Source organism: Notamacropus eugenii, chromosome 4 (genome assembly GCF_028372415.1).
Source record: "Notamacropus eugenii isolate mMacEug1 chromosome 4, mMacEug1.pri_v2, whole genome shotgun sequence".
NCBI lineage: Eukaryota > Metazoa > Chordata > Mammalia > Diprotodontia > Macropodidae > Notamacropus > Notamacropus eugenii.
This window is the reverse complement of record NC_092875.1, coordinates 395,939,113-395,963,931: the sequence shown is the minus strand read 5'-3', so window position 1 is coordinate 395,963,931 and position 24,819 is coordinate 395,939,113. Positions and strand designations below refer to the sequence as shown.

General features: G+C 39.0%; 1 protein-coding gene and 1 long non-coding RNA gene across 3 annotated transcripts in view; one reads left to right on the top strand and one right to left on the bottom strand.

Moving 5' to 3' along the window:
* The first annotated feature begins 7,217 nt into the window (after positions 1-7,217).
* On the top strand, positions 7,218-21,817 carry LOC140501687 (uncharacterized). The gene is made up of 3 exons (XR_011966323.1): positions 7,218-7,273; positions 13,933-14,066; positions 21,550-21,817. It is a non-coding gene; the product is annotated as an uncharacterized lncRNA (long non-coding RNA).
* The window catches only part of SERPINB5 (serpin family B member 5), a 54,582-nt gene continuing 45,679 nt past the window's right edge, over positions 15,917-24,819 (bottom strand). For both annotated transcript variants that reach the window (XM_072605528.1, XM_072605527.1), the window contains exons 5-7: positions 22,565-22,707; positions 18,091-18,258; positions 15,917-17,521 (exon numbers count right to left, since the gene is read on the bottom strand). In XM_072605528.1, coding sequence (XP_072461629.1) covers positions 17,129-17,521; positions 18,091-18,258; positions 22,565-22,707 — 704 coding nt within the window. In that variant the 3' untranslated portion in view covers positions 15,917-17,128. The remainder of the gene's footprint in view (positions 17,522-18,090; positions 18,259-22,564; positions 22,708-24,819) is intronic.

The following is a 24,819-nucleotide window of genomic DNA, read 5'->3' as shown; positions in this document are numbered from 1 at the left end:
AATAGGGAACCATTGGATTTATGGGGGGAGACATGATCAGGCCTACACTTTAGGGAAGTCATTTTAGAGGCTGAAAGGAAGATGGGTTGGAGTGGGGAGAGCCTTGAGCATGCAGATTCATCAGCAGGCTATTATAATAACCAAGATGTGCACTAGTGTGGTGGCAATGTCAGAGGAGAGAAGGGGGTGTGTTTGAGAGATTGTTGCAAGAGGTAAAATCAACAAGCCTTGCCAACAATTTGGATATGGGAGGTGAGAGGTAGTGAGGAATCCCAGAGGGCTCCTAGGTTGTGAATCTGAGGGACTGGGAGGATGGTGTTGCCTTCTATAGTAATAGAGAAGATAGGGGTGCAGGGGGAGTTTAAGGGGCAAGATAATTCTGTTTTGAACATGTTGAGTTTAAGATGTCTTAAAAACAGTTAGAGATGCAAGATTGAAAATTAGCAGAGAGATTAGGCAGGAAAGGTAGATTTGAGAATTGTCTGCATAGACATGGTAATTAAATCCATGAGAGCTGATGAGATGACCAAGTGAAGTAATATAAAGGGAGAAGAGAAGAGGGTCCAGGACAGAAGCCTGAAGTATACCTACCATAGAGGGCATGATCTAGAAGAAGATTCAGCAAAGGAGATAGAAGAGGTAATCAGACAGGTAGGAGGAAGACCAGGAGAGAATGATGTCCCAAATATCAGTCAAGGAGGAGAAGACTGAACATGGCAGAGTAGAAGCACGGACCTGTAGGAGCTCTCCCCCCACAGCCCATAAAATACCTGTAAAAAATGACTCTGAACAAATTATAGAGCAGCAGAAGCCACAAAATGGCAGAGTTAAAAAGATTTCCAGCCCAAGACACCCTGGAAGGCCAACAGAAAAGGTTTATCACACTGGGCTTAAAGTGGAACAGCCCAGCCTTGGCTGCAGGGCAGCATGGACAGGACTGGAACAGGTTTAAGGGCAGAGGCTGCCTTTCCTAGATTTCTCAACCCACAAATGCCAAAGACAGCTTCAAAGGTCAGCCAGAAAGTGCTTTCACCTAGTTAAGAAGGGAATGTGGTCTAGCCCTGGCCCCAGGGTGGCGGCAATTGCTGAGGCAGCAGAGTCCATTTTAGAAGCCCTCCACCTAAAGACCCTGGGGAAACTGAGCAACTGATCTGGGTCTTAGTCCTGAGTGGTGGTCCTGGGGTGAGAAGGAGTGCTGGCATGGTTGAGCTGGTGGAGGCTCTAAACAGGGAATCCTACTCACAGATCCTGGACAGAAAATCTTGTGGTTGTTCCCAGAACAGAGTATAAGCCAGAAAAGGAGGAAACTCCTCTCCCTTGATTGTACCACATTGGAGGAACTGAGAACTTACAGGTCCCTAGAGTATACCCTCCACTTGACAAAGGACTCAAAAGTCAAGGAACTGGCTGGGGAAACACCCAAAAAAGGGAAAAAAATAAGAATATAGAAGGTTACTTTCTTGGTGAACAGGTATTTTCTTCCATTCTTCTGGATGAGGAAGAACAATGCATACCATCAGAGGAAGACATAAAGGTCAAGGCTTCTGCATCCAAAACCTGCAAAATAAATATGCAATAGTCTCAGGCCATGGAAGAGTTCAAAAAGGATTTTGAAAATCAAGTAAGAGAGGTGGAGGAAAAATTGGGAAGAGAAATGAGAGCGATGCAAGAAAATCATGAAAAATGAGTCAACAGCTTGCTAAAGGAGACCCAAAAAAATCCTGAAGAAAATAACACCTTTAAAAATAGACTAACTCAAATGGCAAAAGAGGACCAAAAAGCCAATGAGAAGAATGCTTTAAAGAGCCAAACGGAAAATGAGATTCAAAAGCTCACTGAAGAAAATAGTTCTTTAAAAATTAGAATGGACCAGATGGAAGCCAATGACTTTATGAGAAACCAAGAAATTACAAAACAAAACCAAAAGAATGAAAAAATAGCAGACAATGTGAAATATCTCATTGGAAAAACAACTGACCTGAAAAATAGATCCAGGAGAGACAATTTAAAAATTATGAGACTACCTGAAAGCCATGATCTAAAAAAGAGCCTAAATATCATCTTTCATGAAATTATCAAGGAAAACTGCCCTGATATTCTAGAACCAGAGGGTAAAATAAATATTGAAAGAATCCACTGATCACCTCCTGAAAGAGACCAGAAAAGAAAAACTCTGAGGAATATTATAGCCAAATTCCAGAGTTCCTAGATCAAGGAGAAAATATTGCAAGCAGCCAGAAAGAAACAATTTGAGTATTGTGGAAATGCAGTCAGGATAACACAAGATCTAGCAGCTTCTACATTAAGGGATCAAAGGGCATGGAATATGATGTTCCAGAAGTCAAAGGAACTAGGATTCAATCCAAGAATCACCTACCCAACAAAACTGAGTATAATACTTCAAAGGAAAAGATGGTCATTCAATGAAATTGAGGACTTTCAAGCATTCTTGATGAAAAGGTCAGAGCTGAATAGAAAATTTGACTTTCAAAGACAAGAATCAAGAGAAGCATAAAAAGGTAAACAGGAAAGATGAATCATAAGGGACTTACTAAAGTTGAACTATTTATATTCCTATATGGAAAGATAATATTTGTAACTCTTGAAACTTTTCTCAGTACTTAGGTAGTTGGAGGGATTATACACACACACACACACACACACACACACACACACACACACACATAAATGGAGAGAGAGAGGGCACAAGGTGAGTTGAATAGGAAGAGATGATATCTAAAAAAATAAAATTAAGGGGTGAGAGAGGAATATATTGGAAGGAGAAAGGGAGAAATGGAATGGGGCAAATTATCTCTCATAAAAGGATCAAGAAAAAGCTTTTTCAATGGAGAAGGAAAGGGGGGAGGTAAGAGGAAAAAAGTGAAGCTTTTTCTCATCACATTTGCCTTAAAGAGAAAATAACACGCACACTCAATTTGGTATGAAAATCTATCTTACACTACAGGAAAGTAGGGGAGAAGGGAATAAGTGGAGTGGGAAGGGGAAGATAGAAGGCAGGGCAAATTGGAGGAGAGAGTAATTAGAAGTAAACACTTTAGGGGAGGGACAGGTCAAAAGAGAGAATAGAATAAATAGGGGGCAGGATAGGATGGAGGGAAATATAGTCTTTCACAATTGACTATTATGGAAGTCTTTTTGCAAAACTACACATATATAGCCTATATTGAATTGCTTGCCTTCTCAGTGGGGATGGGTGGGGAGGGAGGAAGGGAGAAAAGTTAGAATTCAAAGTTTTGGGAATGAATGTTGAGAATTATTTTTGCATGCAACTGGGAAATAAGAAATACAGGTAATGGGGTATAGAAATCTATCTTGCCCTACAAGAAAATAGAGAAGATGGGGATAAGGGAAGGGAGGGGTGTGATAGAAGGGAGGGTAGATTAAGGGAAGGGGTAATCAGAATGCACAGTGTTTTGCACAGGTGGGGGAAGGGAGAGATGGGAAAAAATACGAAACTCAAAATCTTGTGGAAATGAAGGTTGAAAACTAAAACTAAAGAAATAAATTTTTAAAAAAGGAGAAGACTGAGAAACATGTTCAAAGATTGTAGAGAAGTCAAGGAAAATAAAGAATTAGAAAAGGTCATTGGATTTGGCAAGTAAGAGATCATTGGTAACTTTGGAGGGAATCATTTCCATGGAATGATTAAGGTTAGAATTCAGATTGTAAGGGGTTAAAAAGAGAGTGAGAAGATAGAAAGTGGAGTCATCCATTGTAGATGGGCTTTTTGAGTAGTTTAGCTATAAAGGGCAGAAGAGATATAGGATTACAGTTAACAGGGATGGAAGGATCAAATGAGGGATTTTTCACAATAGGAGAGACATGGGCACATTTATAAGCAGTAGGGAATGAGAGATTAGAGAGGCAGAGATTAAAATAAGTAAAAGAATGAGAATGACAGAGAAGACAATCTGTTGGAGGAGATGGGACAGAATGGGATTGCTTGAACAAGTATGGGGTTAGCTTTGGTAGGGAGTTAGGCCACTTTATCATGTGAGACAGAAGTGAAAGACAATATAGTGACAGAAGATTTCTGAGTAATAGGAGATGAGGAAGAGAAGAGAAAATGGAGTTCATGGTGAATAGCCTCAATTTTTTCTATAAAATATGAGGCAAGATTTTCAGCTGAGACAGTTGGAGGAAGGGGAGGCATGGGAATCTTGAGGAGGGATGAAAAGATTATATTAATTATCATCACCACAGCTACTCCAAGGGAGTGTCCTATTCCTTCTTTAATACTCTTTTACTCTTAATACAGCTTTTGAAAAATCAGTCTTTTTGTTGTCCTTAGCATCTCTCTCCAGCCTCAGCTCATTTTGAACTTTAACATTCCTGACACTCTTTTTACAGAATTATATTATATTTTTATATTTATTTTCTGTTGCCTAGACTTGCTTCCATCTTCTGTGAATTTCTTTTTTTTTAATCCAAATTGTTTAATGAGTTCCCTGTATATACACATTGATTTTTTCAGGCATATCCCATTTTTCTTCATCATTGGGATTGTACACTTTTGTTTCTTCAGCATTTCATTCTTAAGAATATCTCTTCCATCTTAGAAATCCTCTGGAGCATTGGACTCTATGAGATTCTATCTATCTTTCCTCTGAACCCTTTGAAATCTCTTCTAAAATACAGAGTGTATGTCAGACTTTGCCTACATTTCCTCTACTTTATCACAAACTCTAAAATGAACTGGTCATTTCTCCCTGCCCCAGGGTTTCATCACTTCCACCCCCAGGAACTATATTTGTGAGAATACAATCCAGAAAAGAATCTGCCCTTGCTGGCTTCTCTGCTCTTTAGAAGGAGGCAATGATCACAAATACAAGTCAAAAGTTATTAGCTGTTCCGCTCCTTTTTTTTCTTTCAAGAGAGAAAGATCAGCAGATGTCTGCATAGTTGAAGTCCCCCATTCCCACTGTACCATACCTCTGTGTCAGACTTTTGATCTATTTCCCAAACTCCTTAACTATTTCTTCTTTCTGTCCAGGTGGCTATGTTTCTACTCCAGTTACAAAATTATAGGACCATAAGATCAGAGGATTGTAAATCTAGAACTTTGTCCCTCTTTTTACCTTTACCCCCAAACTGTTTATTATATTTCCCCACTCTGGTTCTTGGGTTTCTTTACACATTGTAATTTCCAGCTCATTCAAGTGATATGAGTGGCTAAGGTTGCTCTCTGTCCCCAGGGGAAAATGGACATGAACATTGTGGTAAAGTAAGACCATGGGTTCCCTCCAAAAGGAGTGGAGGTAGGGAATAATATTTAGTTGGAAGAAGGAAAAGGGAAGGTGTCCTTGATAGGAAGGATGAGAGGAAGGTTTTCTCATGAGATCTGCTGCAGTTAGGCCCTATAGTATAGTCTTAATGGGAAGTGGGCTGAGGTGGGGAAGGGAAAGTCTTCCCAAGAGACCTATTCTTCTAGCCTCTAAGGGCATAGGACATTAGGTTTGTGACATACTTGAGAAAGCTCAGCATTTTAATAGATTACTAAGTTCTAACAGGAGTTCTAATGGATCATTAGCCTAACCTAAATAAGTAAATTTTTAACAAAATATTTTGTTAAAATATTACTTACTATTACTTAACTATTTTCATTTAATCACTCATTCATATGATGAACATGAGAACATCCTCCCTTGAGAGATGAGGAATTGAATTTAAGTTTGTCATAAACAATGCAATCATGAGATTCACAGTTTGCCCTGCTCTCTAGTGGGGACTTGACAGAGTTTTTGTTCACAATGAATGCTGAATTGTAGCCAGTCTGTGAAGCCAGTGCTTGCTTGGCATACAGCATGTTGTGGAGCATTAGTCAGTCGTCAGTCAGTCAGTCAACATGCATCTATGAAGTGCCTTCTATGTGTCAGGTATTATGTTAAATGTTGGGGAGATAAAGAAAGACAAAAGATAGTCCCTGCCCTAGAGGAGCTCACAATCTAATGTGGGAGATAACATGCAAACACAATGTACAAACGAATTATATCCAGGAGAAATAGGAAATAATTAACAGAGGAAAGTCTCTAGAATTAAGAGGGGGTGGGAAAGGCTTCCTATAAAAGGTAGGATTTTAAACTAGGACTTGAAGGAAGTCAATGAAGCCAGCAGGTGAAGGTGAGGAGGGAGAACATGCAAGGCAAGGGGAACAGCCAATAAAAATGCCCAAAGCCAAGAAATGCAGTGTCTTGGTGAAGGAACAGTGAGGAGGCTAGTGTCACTGTCCTGGGGGATGGGGGGGGGGGGGTGACAGGTAAGGTATAAGGCATAAGAAGACTGGAAAGGGCTTTGAATGTCAAACTTGATCCTGGAGGCAATAGGGAGTCACTAGAACTTTTTAAGTAAGGGGGTGATACAGTCAGACCTGTGCTTCAGGAAAATTACTTTGGTGCATGAATGGAGGATAGACTGGAATGGGGAGAGATTTGTGGCAGCCAGATCCACCAGCAGGTGTAAAGTGTGAGGGTCTACACCAGAGTAGGCAGAGGAAAGAGGATTGTGTACAAGAAGTATTATGAAAGATCAAATTGACAAGACTTAGCAAGAGATTGGATATGGAAGGTGGGAGTAAGGCATCAAGGATGACCCCTAGGTCATGATCCTAAGTGATTGAGAGGATGATGATAGCCTTAAGAGCAGTAGGGAGGTTAGGAAGAAGGGATGGTCTGAGGAGAAAAGTGATGAGTTTAATTTTGGACATATTGAGTTAAAGATGCTGTCAGGATCCCCATGCCAAGACCACCCCACTTTTTTTACTCCTCTCTTTTTACTATTAAGAGACATCCTGTTTTCCAGAGCTAAGGCCCAGCAAACAAGCTGTGCCCAGAGCTTGGCATAACAACAATCCTTTGCACTCACCCTGTGGATGAACTCAGCCACAGCAAAATCCCAGAATTGTTTCACATGAGCTCCAGGTGGTCCCTGAGCTCAAACAAACACCTGTAGGAACCATGTCCTAGTCATGAAGCCCTGTTATAAATCAGACTTGTGTCATTGTTGCTACTACCCCCTCATTGCCATGGCCATGACTCACTGCATATAGCTATTGCTATATGCATCAAGGTTTGGTCTGGCTATATTGGGTCTCCTCAGTACATGTGTCTAGTTTCCCTCCTCCAACAGAATAAAGAAAACTTTTTTACTCATAGCCACTGTAAGCTCTTTGATTTTATTTTTGTTTTATTTTGTTTTTCAGTTAACAATTGAGTATTACCTCTGTGAGCTCCTTGGTATCTTTTTCAGAGTGAATGTAAGTTAACTGGTAATTTATTTTCAGAATTGACAATGTCTAGAAGGACATCAAATTTGAGGCATCAAGTAAATAGTTGGAGATACAAGTCTGGATGTTAGGAGAGAAGTTAGGGCTGGATAAGTGGATTTCAGAATCATCAGCATAGAGATGAAAAGTGAATCCATGAAAACCGATATCATCAAGTAAAGTAATATAGAAAGAGAAGAAAAGAGGACCCAGGACAGGACTTGGGGGAGGGGGACACTCACAGTTAATAGACATGACCTGAATGAAAATCCAACAAAGGAAATAACAAGCAGTTAGAAAGCAAGAGAAGCTGGAGAAAGCAGTGTGCCAAAAATGAGAGAGAAGAGAATATCAAGGAGAAGAGCCTAATTGCAAGTGCTAAAGTTTGCACAGATGTCAAGAAGAATGAGGATGGAGAAAAGGTCATCATGTTTGGCCATAAGAAATTACTGGTAACTTCAGAGAGGGCAGTTTCAGTGAAATGATGAGGTTGGTACCTGATTGTAGAGACGTATGAGAGTAAGAGGAGAGGAAATGGAGGCATCTACCCTAGGCAGCCTTCTCAAGGAGTTCAGCCACAAAGGGCAGAAGAAATATGGGATGACAGCAGAGATGGAAGTATCAAGTGAAGGAGACATGGACATGGTCTGGCAGCAGACCAGGAGAGATGGAAAATAAGTGAGAAAGAGAAGGGGATAGAAGGGACAATCTCCAGAGGAGATGGGATGGAATAGGTCCACTTGTGCAGGTTGGTCTTGGCAAAAAAGGTGACCTCTTCATGTGAGATAGGGGTGAAGGAAAAGATAGTGGCAGAAAGTATATGGGTGATGCAAGAGAGAGGAATGAGGAGGGGGCCCTCAAGAAATGGCCTCAATTTTTCAATAAGATATAAGACACATTTCCCAGACAAGAGGGTGAGTGGGAAGGGGAACCATAGGAGGTTTGAGGAGGATGAAAGAATTTGGAAGAGTTGCTGTGGAAAGTGGGAGATTGAACTGATTAGGGAAGTATAGAAGGATTCCCATCTGTAGCTGTGAGGTCCCAGTTGAGGTTATGTAAAATAAATTTGTGGTGGACCCAGTCAGAATGTTTGCATAATTTTCTCCACTTTCCTCAGTATACCTGTTTAGAAACAAAGGCAGTAGATGGTAGGAGTGATATAAAGCTGAAGTTTGGCAAGGCATGATCTATAATACATAATGAGATTAGGGACTCAAGAGAAAAAAATAGTGTAGAGTTGAACCGTGGTTCACCAAGGATTCAAGAAAGGGAAAGGGGAGTGTGGCTAGTATGGGGACAATGCCCTGGGACAGAACTAAGTGATTGAGGGATTGGAGGTCACAGTGTTGTTGAAGAGCAGGGTTTGATATGGGAAAGCAGAGGGAGACAGAAAGCCAATAGGTTGTTATTAGGTAAGAGAATTTCAGAATTCTTGAATATGTAGGTGGTACATTTGTGGGTGATGGCACGATTCAGGGCATGAACATCTTTGTGTGTAGCTGAGGTGAGATGGAACAGTGTTGTTCAGTTATCTCAGTCATATATGACTCTTCATGACCTCATTTGGGGTTTTCTTGGCAAAGAACTGGAGTGGTTTGCCATTACTTCCTCTAGGATGAAAGAGTAGATCATGGGAAATGAGGAGGGTGAGGAAATGGAAGTTTAGGGCATTTGAAGGAGTATCAATATACATATTGAAATTCCCTAGTATGAAAGTAGGAGTTGGGGAAGAGAGAAAGAGATTGTGAACCAGGTCCTGAATTCTTTGAGAAAGAAAGGGAAGTATCCTAAAGGTCTGCAGGAAATAGTTATCAAAATTTTGACTGAGGTGTGGAGAAGGTTAAATATAGCTCATTTGAACCTCAAAGCAGGCAATGCTACAGTGATAGTGGTAGGGGGAGAAGCTGGAATGGGGAGTAAAAGGGGAGCAAAGTGTATTCCAACTCTCCTGGAGAGAAGGAAACGGCAAACCATTGCAGAATCTTTGCCAAGAAAACCCCAAACAAGGTCATGAAGAGTTGGACACAACTGAAAAATGACTTAACAACAAACTTTGCGTTGAGGGAAATGAGTGAAAGTACAACTAGCATTGAAAAGAGTGACCAGGGAGACTGGGTCATCAGGAGGGAGCCAGGCCTCAGTGAGAGCCAGAAGATGTATGAATGGGGAGAGGAATGATTTAGGAATGAGAAGACTGATTTATTGTACCCCTATTTTCATCCAACTCAGTTTAATGTAATTTCATAGGGGTAGTGATTATACTTGTCGATCAATATAGAGTCAACCTAGTCTTTCTTATAATAGACCCCTTTGGGAACCTAACCTACCAATGTACTTCAGTTGGAAGAGTGAATCCAGAGGGGGTGCATTTAGTTCTAATTTTTCACTGTATAATTCAGACAGCCAAATTCTAAGGCATGCTCTGTGCAATTGAACTTACCAAACAATGACTTTTCTATATTATAGGATTGTAGATTAAAACTGAACAGAACCTTAGAAGGCAACTCTCTCATTTTACTGTTGTGGAAATAAACCCAGAGAGATTAAATGTTTTTTAAGTGGTAGAGTCAAGATTTGAATCTGGGTCTCCTGATTTAATCTCCCCAAGGCCTCTATTTCTTCATTTGTAAAATGAAGGAATTAAATTAAATGGTTGTCATCTTTCAAGTTTAGATCTGTTTCTTTTGGGGACTTTTCCCATTATATCTCCCCAATTCCTAACTGCCTTATACTTAGAATCATAGATTTGGAACTACAAGAAAACTTGGAAGTAATATAGTTGAAACTCCTCCTTTTAAAAATGAAGAAACTCAAATAAACTCAGATTTAAGTAAGTGGAAAAACATTAGTTGCTCATGGGTAGGCCGTGCTAATATAATAAAAATGACAATTCTACCCAAATTAATATACTTATTTAGTGCCATACCAATTAAACTATCAGACAATTACTTTCTAGAGCTGGATAAAATAATATCAAAATTCATTTGGAAAAACAAAAGGTCCAGAATATCAAAGGGACTAATGAAAAGAAATGCTTGGGAAGGTGGCCTAGCGCTACCAGACCTTAAACTGTACTATAAAGCAGCAATTATCAAAACCACTTGGTATTGGCTAAGAAACAGAGAGGTAGACAAGTGGAATAGACTTGGCACTCAAGATGCAGTAGGCAAGGAATATAGCAACCTTCTGTTTGATAAACCCAAGGACCCCAGCTTCTGGGATAAGAACTCATTGTTTGACAAAAATTGCTGGGAAAACTGGATAACAGTGTGGCGGAAATTAGGCATAGACCCATACCTGACACCGTACACAAGAATAAAGTCCAAATGGGTACATGATTTAGGTATAAAGATTGATACCATGAATAAACTGGAGAAGCAAGGAATAGTGTATTTATCAGATCTATGGAGAAGGGAAGAATTCTTTACTAAAGAAGAGATAGAATGCATTATGAAATGCAAAATGGATAACTTTGAGTACATTAAACTGAGAAGTTTTTGCACAACCAAACCCAATGCAACCAAAATCCAGAGGGATGTAGTAAATTGGGAAAAAATTTTTACAGCTAAGCTCGGGGATAAAGGCCTCATTTCTAGAATATATAGAGAACTGACCCAAATGTATAATCATACAAGTCATTCCCCAATTGATAAATGGTCAAAGGATATGAACAGGCAATTTTCAGAGGAAGAAATTAAAGCTATCTATAATCATATGAAAAAATGCTCTAAATCACTATTGGTTAGAGAGATGCAAATCAAAACAACTCTGAGGTACCACATCACACCTATAAGATTGGCAAACATGACAGAACAAGAAAATGATAAATGCTGGAGAGGATGTGGGAGAGTTGGAACACTAATTCATTGTTGGTGGAGCTGTGAGCGCATCCAACCATTCTGGAGAGCAATTTGGAACTATGCCCAAAGGGCTACAAAAATGTGCATACCCTTTGACCCAGCAATATCGCTACTAGGACTATATCCCCAAGAGATCATAAAAATGGGAAAGGGTCCCACATGTACAAAAATATTTATAGCAGCACTCTATGTAGTTGCCAAAAACTGGAAGTCAAGGGGATGTCCATCAATTGGGGAATGGCTGAATAAATTATGGTATATGAATGTAATGGAGTACTATTGTGCCATAAGAAATGATGAACAAGAAGACTTCAGAGAGGCCTGGAAGGACTTATATGACCTGATGCTGAGTGAAAGGAGCAGAACCAGGAGAACTTTATGCACAGCAACAACCACAGTGTGTGAGAGTTTTTTCTGGTAGACTTAGATTTTTGTAATAACACAAGAACTTCTGAAAAAAAAAAAAAATCCCAATGGTGGACCTCAAAGCAAAAAGCCTTCCACACTCAGAGAGAGAAATATGGAAGTCACTCACATAATGTAGCAGATCATGTTTGTGTATGTGTATCTGTTTGTGTATCATGTTCTGATTTGTTATACGGATTCTTTCATTTATCTTAGTCTGACTACATAGCATGACTATAGTGAAAATATACTCAATAGGAAAGTATATGTAGAATCTATACAGAATTGTATGCAGTCGTGGGGAGGGAGGGAGGTAGTGGGGGGTGGGTGGGGAGGGATAAAATCGCAATTGTATGGCAGTGATTGTTAAACATTAAAAAAAATTAAAAAATTAATAAAAAAAAAAAAAGAAAGAAAAAAAAAATGAAGAAACTGAGGACCAGTGAAGTCTGATTCTGAATTTAATGTTCTTCAGATTCAAAGGGCTGTGATCTGTTTTATTAATCTAGAAAAAGCTAATAAATGTTAACCAGGTCTGAATACGCAGTTCACAACTTTAGGGAATTCAAATACAGCTTTCAAATGCAGATTTCAAATATGTTCTTCAAATGCTATCCTCCTACGTACACCTTATTGTCATCTGGAGAGAAAAGCAGAGCAATTCATTGAATTGAATACCAACGATTATCAAGTGAAATATGCCTGTTCTCACTAGATGGCACTCTAACTACGTTGGTTTCCCAACACTAGTTCTTTCCTAACCATGGATATAAGTTAAAAAAAAAAAAATTTCCCAATGCCTCTTCTTTTTGTATCAGTTTTTCCCCCCAGTATACCCCACCTTACCCCACACCCAACATAGAACTCTGATAACATAGAAAAGCAGTTAAGCAAAATTGTCTAACATAGTAACCAGAGCTCCAAGAATAAGCAAGATTTTGTTCCTACAGTCCCATGTCTCTATTGAGAGAGCTGTGTTCTCCAAGGCCATTTCATTTCATCTGAGTTAAGATGAATTTTTGTTTCAACTTTGTTTCCATTATTAAAGCTGTTGTGTATTTTATTCTTTCTAGTTTCATTTTCTGTTCTGTATCCATTCATATGTTTTTGTCTCATTTCTCTCAGTCCTCTTTTTTACTATTTCTTTCCTGTATCACAGTGATATTCCATTTTTTCATATACAAAAATTTGTGCAGCATTTTCCTCATTTGATGGGCATCTACATTCTTTCTAATTTTTTGCTACCACAAAAAGTAATGCTACAGATAATTTAACATATATGGCATGGAGCACTTTATTTAGAAAGTGTTATAGTGTTCTGGTTTTTGTAAACATTTTTCTTTAGGCAGAGTCAGCCTTATGGTATGGGACCTGAATGGAGTCTGTCTCTTGCTTTGGTCTGAATCCCATGATCTTACATATTAGAGAAGTGACAAAGTCATGGGAGGCACACTTCTCAAATTTTCTGTTAATACTAATTGGGGACAAATGGCAAGCACATTGCATCAGAATTCAAAAAGAACTTGATCAATTTCAGGGTCAAATCTAGTAAGACAAACTATAAAAGGTATAGGTATAAAGTCTCACACTTAGAGACTACAAATGAACTGGGGTTAAAACTTACGAGGGAAGCAGGACCAGAGAATGATTTGTCTGACAAAGATTTGATGATTTTAGAGTGTGACAAGGTTAATGTAACCTTAGGATGGATTGAGAGACAGCATCCAAATGTTCCTCCTATGTCTGGAGTCTTGTGTTCATTTCCACACGCCACATTTCAGGAAGGTCTTTGATAAGCAGGGGAGGATGGAGAAGAGAGGTAGTGAAGGGCTTCAAAAATCATGCTTGTAAGGCTCAGTTGAAGGAATTTCTGGAAGATGGATATTTACTCTGGAGAAAAGAATGGGTGGGGGAGGAACATGGCAGATATCATATGAAAGAAGGTTTAAATTTCTTTTGTTTGATTCCAGAAGGCTGAGAGAGGAGCATGGATTGGAAATTACAAAGAGATAAATTTAAGCTTGCCATCAAGAGAAACTGTAACGACTAGAGTTATGAAAATGACTACTCCTCATTAACCATCTTCAAATAAAAGCTACTTTACTAGTATTGGATATGTTGTAGCGGGGATTCTTGATCAGTCATGAATCCCTTCTGAGCTTCCAATCCTTAGATTCTGCAAGTCAATGATATATTATCTCAAATTGTGCTGACTTTAAACATTGTTTTTTAAATTATCAGCTCCTTGAGGACAGGACCCTGGTCAGCTACTCTTTGAAACCCCCACATAATTTGATCTCAGGATCTCAAATATAGTAGATGATCATTAAATATATAAGCTCCCTGAGAGCAAGGACTGTTTCATTTTTGTCTTTGCATCCCCAGAATCTAACCCAGTGTCTGGAAAAAAAATGAGATCCTTGATAAATGCTTGTGGATCGATTGATGATCAGCAGCCACAAAAGCAGCCATACTCTCAGTTCACTACTATCAGCAAGCAATCACATTGTTTGACTCAGGTATTCCATTTCCCTGTTGGTCTTACATTTGTTTGCTACCAGGCATAGACAAAAGGTCTGTTGGTTCCCTTATTCGTTTTTTCTATGGAGAAATATGGCAATAGGGAATGGTCTGCCTTCTACTTAGGCAGCATAGGCAGCCCATTATGCCAGAGAATGTGTAGGTTACCACAAAGTTCCCCAGGTGGAAACCTGCCTCCACCTGTATAAAGAATTTTGATTAGAAGGGATGGGTATCAGGAAGGCTAGTCATCCTAAGAGTAGATAGGGGACCAGTGAGGAGTAACTTTTTCCAAATGGACATGTCCACTTATGGTTGGCTGTAGTTATCTTTGATAGGAATCAATACAATGTAAAATTGTCCATCTTAATTTCCATACTCCAATGGGCTGATCTGGGCACAAACATTTTTTTCTGCACTAGCCTTCAACAAGGGTTGTGACATGCAGCCATCTACCAGAGCAGAAAGAGTGAGATCATAGTATCTAGGTCAGGAGTAGGAAACCTGGAGCCTCAAGGCCACATGTGACCCTCTAAGTCCCCAAGTGCAGCCCTTTGACCGAATCCAAACTTCACAGAACAAATCCCCTTAATAAAATGATTTGTTCTATAAAATGTGGACTCAGTAAAAAGGATGCACCTGAGGACCAGAAGGCCAAAAACCCTCCTCAGGTTCCCAACCCCTGAATTGTAGCTCTAGAGCTGGAAAGGATTGCAGAGATCATCTAGTCCAACCCTCCCATTTTACTGATGAGGAAGTAGGCCTAGGAAGGGCAAACGCCTTTTTACCCTGGATTACACAAGTGCCAGAGATAGGATCTGAACCCAGAGCCCCTAACTCCAGAATCAGTTCTCTTTCTTTTATACCACAAGATGAGAATTGTGTCTAAGGGCATCATAATTTACTTTAAAAATAAGATGGTGCAGAAACTAATGCTCAATACATGAAAGCAATCTTCTTGAAAAGTGAAAAATAATTTATTATAAAAAAAGAAAAGAATTTGTTTTGTCCAGAGCTTGAGAAAGAAAGGGCTCCAGGGCTCCTTTGAAGCCTTTTTTTTCATCCCATCTTAGAAGGTGAAAAATCACAGAACATCCTATTTTGTTTTCTCCACTTTCCTCTATATGACAAGAATTTTAAAAGATGATGATTGGGGGTGGGGAGATGGAGCATGGGAAGGGTTTGGGGGAATGGATGAAGTGAATGGTGAAGAAAAAGAAAAGGATGTGCCACCTGGGAGAGACGGGACCTAGAAATCCAGGAGAAGGAAAGGCCTTGAGTTCATCATGCCTTTAGAGAATTTGGTGAATAAAGTGGGATAGTTTGGTCTGTGGGAAAAAAGACTGGGGAAACATAAAAGCTGTCTTCAAGTATCTGAAGGGCTGTATTGTGGAGAAAGGATTGGATTTGTTCTATCTGGCCCCAGAGGGAAGAAGTAGGAGAAAATCGAAAGAAGTTGCAAAGAGACGCTTTAGACTTGCTATCAGGAAAAACTTCCTAGTTGTTCAACAGCTGCCTAGAGCAGTGATGGATCCCCAACTCCTTGTAAGTCTTCAAGTAGAGGCTGAACAACCACTTGTCAGGTAGGGATTCTTTTCATATGTGGATTGGACGATGTGGCCACCAAAGCTCCCTCCCACTCTCAAATGATCGTTTGAACCTCAAAGTTTCATCATCTGTAAATTTAGGAAATTGGATCTCTCTATCCCCTTCCATCTCTGATATTCTTATATATTTCCCCATAAGATAAGGTTGGATTATGACATTTTAAAAACAGAGAATGTTGTGTAGTCACAGAACAATTGTGCCCTTGTAAATGGCAGGCATGATAGAAAGAAAGTTATGGACATTTAATTTAATAATATTTTTATTGTGAATAGGATAAGGTGAACTCAATACCAAACACATGCAGAAAGAAAATAGAGATGGAAATTAAAGCTGTTTATAGGACACTCAACAGAGAATCCCAGTCACAAAGTAACCCATTAGTCAAGGAATCTTATTCCTTTTACCCAGAATTAACAGATGGATCTGTGTGGTGCTGGTAACGTATCAAACTTGCTTCACAAATTCTCATTGACTCCAAATCCCAACTAAATCCTTTGTTGAATCAATTCCTTAAGTCAGACAAATTTAGAATGGTAAAGGGTCAAGAGCCCTTTAATGATTTGAGTTTTATTCTGCAAAAACCTACCAGGTTCCCCTTCTTTTCCCACCACCATGCCAGATAAGACTCCAATTGCCATGCCTTTTTCTTCCCAAGCTCAAAAGGTCTTTTAATTTCAAATTGCAAGTGATTACAAGCATCAGAGGGACCTGACATCAGGTGTCTAAAACTTTTTTGTTTTTAGTTGGAGTCCACTGCTACCTTTTGGTGGGCACAGCACCAACCAGACACACTCTAGGAAAGAATTTACTCTCTGAGTAGGTCTGACCTTCCCATCAGGGCTTACGGTGTAATTCCGGCTACAGCAACAGACTGCTTTACCCTCTAGCTAGAGCCACTAAGCAAAATTGAACCAAATGAAAATTTCTGTCAAGATCCAATTTTGCTTGGCTTCTATAGTCTGCCACAGACCTCCATATTCCCAGCCCATTCAATCCTTAGACTCCTCTCAATACTAACATCAGTGAATCACATACACTAAATCTTTCACTCCACCCAAATCTGTATCTAGAACTAGCCTTACCAGAATTTGCTGCATCTGCAAGTTGCACCTGGATGACCAATGTTAGAAGCTTATCCCCTGTAGTTGGTTCCTCTGGAGATGTTTGAGAGTAGTCCCCCCCAAAATATTACCAAATAAATATTTATATCTCTATGATGATTTTTTTTTGCTAAAAAATTCCCCTTATCCTCTTATTTGAGGAAGGAGTAAAATCAAAAAATACCTTAAAAAAGAGGGATATTCTATGTGATGACTGCATATGAAAAGTATTTATTGCTCCCTGCTCCAAAAATATTAATAACATGCCAAAGTTAGAAAGTAATTCTTTGGGTACAAAGTTTGTAGAAACCTGCACCTGTGTAAAAGTCAGACAAGGTTGATTATATACTGGGTTAAGGAGAACAGAATTTTCCAAAGAAAATGATATTGCGTGTTTTGTTGTGCCTGATAATATAAATGAATGGGTGGTCAGCATTGAATTCATCTTTATGTTGCAGGATTCGAGATCCTGGTACCTCTATAGAATCGCCACCATCTTCTGTTATTTCTAAACAGGCTTTGTGGATGACATTAGACAAAGCCACTCCCTTTGTCTCTGACAGCCCTGAGAAATCGCTTGTATTTTCATCAAAGACATTTTTCATTCCAAGGCTTTCCAGATCTGTTTTAGGGTCAATAATTTTTTCCACCTTAAATTTAGGAATTGAAAGTTTCACTTTGGCACTGGCCATTGTACTAGGGTTGGTCCACTCCTGCAGAGTCTCAGGACTGAGCTCTTTCTCAACCTGAAAGAAGAAAAAGATAAAGCATAGTTTATTACCAAGAGGCATAAAAGAAAAAAAAATCCTTCTTCATCTCAACCTCAAACATAAAAATGACCAATCAATCAATGAGCATTTATTAAGTACCTACTATATACCAAGAACTGGAAAAGGTATTGGGGATACAAAAAAAAAAACACAACACTGTCTCTGCCTTCATGGATCTTACAGTCAACTAATGGAAATAATTTGTGCATGTCTAAATGGATACAAAAAAAAATGAAGTAAATTGAAATGATGACGTTTTCTTGGCAGAGATACGGGAGTGGTTTGCTTCTCCAGCTAAGGAAACTGAGGCAAGCAGGGTTAAGTGACTTGCCCAGGGTTACACAGCTAAGTGTCTGAGGCCAGATTTGAACTCAAGGAGAGGAGTCTCCCTGACTCCTGTTCTGACACTCTAGCCATTATGCCACCTAGCTGCTCCCCATCAGGGCAGCCTAGGTTTCACCAAATCCCCAAAATGATGGATTTACAACCATTTTCCCCATTACAAGGTAGTGATTATATATCAAAGTATCACCTAGATTCCTTACCTTTTCCAATCCAGTTGAATCATCCTCCATATCTTTTGGTAGTAAAATGAGCATGCTCAGGTGCTTATTTTGAAAGGGAAGTTCTATGATCTTGCAGTTTATATCTTTGATGTTGCCCATGCAAAATGTAGCTTCTATGTTCATCATTTGCACTGGTTTGGTGTCTGTCTGTAAAAAATAGGGAATATGTAGGTATCTGCCAGGACAGCATGTGTATACAACTTAATTTGTCTTTATCAGAAGCATACAGGGCTTAAAATGACATCTAATCTCTCTACTTACTTCCAAATAAGACCACTTCCCCAAAGCTCCATAGAACATTTCCACTCTCACTTAGTAAGACATTCCAGTCTTTCATAGTAACCTGTGCTTGGCTAGGCAGAGAAACTATTAACACCAGTCTTCAAAGTATTCTTATCTTAACAAATAAAATAAATCCTGCTGTGTTAGAGCCTAAAGCAGGGAAACCTGTGGCCTGGAGTCCACTTGTGGCCCTCTAGGTCCTCAAGCGAGGCCCTTTGACTGAATCCAAACTTCACAGAACAAATCCAAAGGATTCAGCCAAAGGGCTGCACTTGAGGACCTAAAGGGCCACCTATGGCCTTGAGGCTGCAAGTTCCCCACCCTAGACCTGAAGTCACCTTAGAAATCATCTAACCCAGAGATTTTTAGCCTTTTTTGTGTCATAGACATCTTTGACAGGCTAGTGAAACCTATGGTGCCCTTCTCAGAATAATGTTTTTTAAATGCATAAAACAAAATACATAGGAAACCAATTATAATGAAATAGTTATTAAAATATTTTTTAAAAAACCAAGCTCACAGACCACAGTTTAATAACCCCTGGTTTAGTCCAAATTTCATTTTTACACACCCAGAAACTGAAGTCCATGGAGATCACATGACTTGTCCAAGATCACACAGTCCAGCGCTTTCAGTGCTAGGATTAAAATCCTAGGCTTTTGATTCCTAGACCACTTACTCTTTGTCTCCATTTACACTATGCTGCCTTCTCCTCCATAATTCCTGCTTGAGCTAACTTCAATGCCAATAATGATGCAAAATTGCATGTCCTTCCTAAAAAAACTACTTTGCAAAAGAATACCCAAGTAAACTAGAATAGGTTGACTCAGACCTTTTGATTGTATTCCTTCTGGAAACCACCGAATGGGGTTGCTCCTGGGCAACAGTGTCAATGGCTAGCTTATACTTGCCTGTAGGCTTTCTTTTTTTTTTTTTTAAGTATTCCTTTCCACCCTCCCTTTGCCACATGGTATGGTAGAAAAGAATATTAGATGAGGAATAAAAAAAACCCAGATTCTAGTCTCAACACTGCCATTAGCTCATAAACTAGATGTACTTGAGTGAATCACTTCAACTTCTATGGGCCCCAGTTTTCTTCCTTTGTAAAATATGGATTAAATGGTCTCTAAGACACCTTCCAGCTCTAATATCCTTTGATTCATTAAAAATACACCATTTCCATATATCTCTCTCCTTGCTCCCTTCTCCTCCCCCAACCCCACACCATCAAAAATTACCTGTCCTTTGTCTTCTTCTCTTGTTAATCTATGATCGTTTAATTCCAACTATGGAATAGAGAATTGACATCTCAGTGATTCACCCTTCCCACTGAGGCACTGCCTTTTCAAAGATTTGAAATTTTTCTGGCCAAAATTTTAATGGCTATGTTAAGTCACCAGGAAATATATCCATGGGCAATCTTCAAACCGCTGGAAGGCAGTCACCTCTTTCACTTTTCTCATATAACCAGAAACCTCTAGAGTTAGGATGGGTAAAGTAGATGACCAAGTTCTTCCTCTGGGCTTACTACACTTAAAATGAATCAGGGATTACACTGCAGTTCTAAGATCTCTATCCAGTTAAATAATTGACAGCCCCTAAATTTAGATAAAGTTGTGGTTTCCCAAAAGCTTCGCTTATTTCATATGCCAGAACCGAATTTGGGTCACCTATGTCAAAATAGCCAGATGCACTAAGCTACTCTTAAATAGCTTCAAAAATTTAGGGCAAGTCTTGAAGGAGATGGCATAAGATGTGAGAAAAGCTTTAATAATGTGACTCAAAAGTGCAAAGACTGACAGAAATCCAAGCAATCGCAGGAAAGTAATAGCTTCTGAAGAAAGCATCACCAGAGTCTGCCAGTGACATTTTATTGCCCTATTAGGGGAAACAGAGAAAGATTGCTGACATTCTGGTCGCTTATTAATCCTGTTCAGAGTCAGGGTATCAGACCTGGATCCAGCTTGAATAAACTTTAAAATTTAATAAATGAGAAAATTGGAGTGCTAAGGATTTCCCCCTTCTAAAAGGATATTCAATCATATTTTTAACAATTCAAAACTGGAAAGCCCATGGAGATTTCAGAGAAAAAAAAAGTCAAGGATGCTCTGATCTCTCCTTTTACCCCTCTTCCCACCATTACAATCTAATTACAATGTGCTTCATTAAACTTATGCCTGGCATTAAATGCTACTAAGGGATACCATTTAATGGCAAGTTTGAATTTTCATGTAAAATATATACATATATGTAATAGAATATACACACATGCACACACACACGTGATCTTTTTGCAGAAATCATTCCAATAGCCAGCCTGATGACAATCCAATGTGATGTGAGAGTGGCCACCTACTGTAAGAACTTGCTTCATTAGGAATCTGGCTAGCACTAATGGGTTCTACAGATAGATTCTAGTAGATCTTTAGAGGGTCTTTAGAGGTCACATGATCCAATGGCTTTATTTTCAGAAAAGAATACTAAAGGCCAGAGAAATCAAGTGACTTGAGCAGTCACTTAACCTCTATCTGCCTCAGTTTCCTCAATTGTGAAGAGGTGATCATAAAATAATATCTACCTCTAATTTTTTGAGGATCAATTGAGATAATATTTGTAAAGTGTTTAGCATAGTTCCTGACATATAGTAGGCACTTAAAAACTACTTGTTTCTTTGCTGCCTTTTGAACCCAAATCTCCAATACTCTCTCTCCCTATACTTTGCTGACTTTTAAGTCATTACTATACTTCCCAACAAGGTCTGTATAAAGTTCAGTACCCTCTCATCTCAGAATGAAAGGAAACAATGAAAATATAATTCACAAGACATTTTGGAAACTGGGAGATCTGTTTGTAAAAATTAAGAATAAAAATTGGGGTTTTTCCCCTCTGTCATAGCAGTAACCCCTATCTTAATGAAAGAGGGGGCAGATATTCTCTCCTATAGTCAATACCAATGTCCACAATGGTTTTTTGTGTGTGAGTGAGAAATAATTATTTTTATTTTCCTGATTAATTATTTTACAAATGTAACTGAGACCTATTCTTATTATTTGCTATTAACTATCTCATGCCTCACATTTGTGTAAAGGGCAGGGTGAGTTGGCAAGAGCAAGATAAAGGAGAGATTCACTCTCTTCAGTCTCTTGGTTCTCCCAGCTTCTAGGATGGAAAGAAAGGATGCACAGGATTTCAACCTCACTTCAGGACCATGAAGAGGGAGAGGCTCCAGGAAGAAACCGACATAAGGAGAGCTTACAGCCTCCATCATGTCCCTACCCACAGTTTGCTGCTCTAGAGACTTCAAGGAATTTCCCTTGAGTTGAAATCAGGGACTTTCCCTCTCGGCTGAGCTGAGTTACTCCACTCTCAATGGAAGGGTTAATTTACTTCTGTGTATTGTCTCAATATATATGTATATTATGTATGTGTGCATATCCATTTATTTATATTCTCCTATGTATACTTTGTCTGATTTCTGTTTTCCTGCTGACTTGGATAGATGGATTTATTTGCTACGTGCATTCATTGTGGACCTAGCATTTGATGAGAAGGGAGTCAAACCTTCAGTATAAAGCTTGGAGACATCCTTTATCCTTCTAGATATAGCAATCAGGAGTTTAGACTGAACCTAAAAATTACATACCCCTAGACTAATAATACTTAAGGGAGAAGATAGAAATAATTCTAGCTCAGTACCCCCTCTCTCAGAGGAGATCAGAGTGGCGATCAGCCTTCAGACCCAATCTCCTACTTTCCCTCCTAACAGGAATTAAAACCTCCCTTGGAGGAAGGTGAAGGGAGGAGAGACTAGATATATAACTACTCTAGCCATACATGACACTTATTTATATTTACCAAATGGTTCAGCCATTTTACAAACCAAAATACAACTGTTCCTATTTCACAGATGAACAAAGACACTCAGAATGTCAGTGGCTGATTGTGGGAACATCCAAAAGTAGGGCTTGAAGTATAGGAGTACCAGTAATTCATTATAAACTGCAGAATTGTCATTTCTATTTTTTAGAGACCTAGATAATTTGGGTCTTTTTCTAAGGGGTCAATAACTATATGGGACTTCCCCAACTGAAATAGAAATCCTATAAAATCTCCCCCAGTTCAGCCTTTGATAATCAGCACTTATGACTCCTAGGACACCTGGAGCACCTACCTTGTTGATTCTAAATGGACATTCTTTTGTTTCAGATTCAGGGAATTTCTTCATCCATTTTCCTATGAAATAGGCTGCATTCACCACAAGAATCTTGGTTTGATCATTTACACTGTCTTCAGTCAAGATGTTCTCAAAATGACCTGAAAAGATATTTTTTAAACTCACACAAATTTCACAAAATGAATTTTTTCAAATTTGACATCTACTATTTACCTGTAGATTTATGAAACGGGAAGTAAAGTCATTCAATACCTCTACCTTTTTCCTCAGACAATCTTAGGCAGGATGTCCATGACCACTTGGGGTAGGAATGGGAGAGGAAGCACACAATGTGCTCAGCATTTTCCAGCTAGCTAAGGAGCTGAAAAAACTTCTTTGGGAAAGGGGGAAGAGTATATCAGAGAGTCCTTGCTTACACATTAACCTAAAAACAGCAGGTATCTCTTTTAGCCAGGGATGTTCAGGGAAGCAGAGGCCATAGGATATAAACAATGCCATGTACAGAACTGTATATGGGAAGAACTTGAATTGGGAGCCAGAGATCTGAGTTGGAGTCCCACTTCTGGCTCTGACTCTCTATGTGGCATTTGGGCAAATACTTCCTTCTCAGGCCTTCTTTTTTCAATTTTCAAAGGCTAAATACTAGCTGTGTGACCTTAGGCAAGTCATCTAACCCTGTTTGCCTTAGTTTACTCATCTATAAAATGAACTAGAGAAAGAAATGGAAAACCACTCAAGGATCTTTGCCAAAAAAAACAAAAAAACAAAAAAAACAAACAAACAAATGGGGTCTCAAAGAGTCAGACATGACTGAAGAACAGCAAAGGAAAACTTAGTAGCTCCAGCTATCCCTCACTGGAGGTCATGAAGCAAAGTCAATATGAAAGCTTGTCAGTTATGGTCTAGAGGGGATTCTTCTTGCATTCAGTGGCTTCTAAAAACCCTTCCCACTCTGGTCTTGCATGATTATATGATCCAAATCTTGAGAGTTCCAGTGGGACTCCTATTTTCCCATTCCATGACAAATTACCCACTGACTGAAAAGAGAATGATAGGAATGTTCTAAGAACAAAATTCAGTTAAGAATTTTTAAAAAGTAAATGCTACCTTTAACCTTCCAGTTTGACGTAGGGAAGCCCTATTTTTTGTTTTGGGTTGTTTTGGGATAAATGTAAGCTGTATTTCATTTCAAAGTGCCCTGTTCAGTGAAAGTGAAAGCTAAAAGTTATGCCTTCAGACATAATCCCTGGTCTACCTGAGTTTCAAACCATTGAAACTTTCAAGAAGATATCTGTTAAGTTGTCCTAAGGACAAACTATTTAAGTGAATATGCCCAATAAGGGGGAAGTTATTTGCACTGTGACAAGATGCTTTAATCTGTACAAACCTACAGTTCTTTATACCAAACTTTTTATTTAAAGTAGGGTTTTTTAAACCTTTTTTGAGTCATGTTCCCCTCTTACAATCTGGTATAGCCTATCATCTCTCTCACAATAATGAATTTTTGGATTTGTAATTGAAAGAAATACTAAATTTCAATTAGAAGTTAGTAAAAGAAAGTGTATAAATGTTTCCCCTCCAAGCTTATTTCCCCTGAAATCTATCCATGGACCATTGAAGGTCCATGGATCTCAGGTTAAAATTTCAGCTTAAAGGGATATGGAAACAAAAAAGCATAGTGGAGAGGGGGGAAAAACATAAAGAAAAAATACTGTGGGACAGATTGGCAAATCACAAAATCTCACTTGTAAGGAAGAGAGTTGGCTTCTCACAAAGGCAAAATAGCCCTTTGCCTATGAGATTTGACTTGAGAGCTTTCCCCTTGTTCAAAAGAACCTCTCATGCCCTCAAATCCTATAATCCTTGAAATGCCCATCATTAGAATTATTTCCCTGGGTAAAAGATTTGTCCCCAAAAGGCTCCCATTAAAATACAACTATGCTGCCTGGGAAGAGAAGCCTGCAATCATATTTTAGATTCATTTAGAAATTTTCTAGGGAAAACAACACTGAGGCTCTATTGAACACAAGATTCACAAGCTTTTAAGGGGGCCAGAAGAGGGATGTGCTCAGGTAAAGAAACAAGAAGAAAGATGGGAAAAGTGCATAGCATTATGAAGCACTGTGAGAGTTAGAAGAGCTGGGTAGGCCCCTGAAGAGAAGCCTTTTAGTTATAATGATGCATCAATAGATTGTAAGTGCATCAGTAACAATACAAGGAAGGGTAGAAATAAGGCTGATATAAGAGGAGGC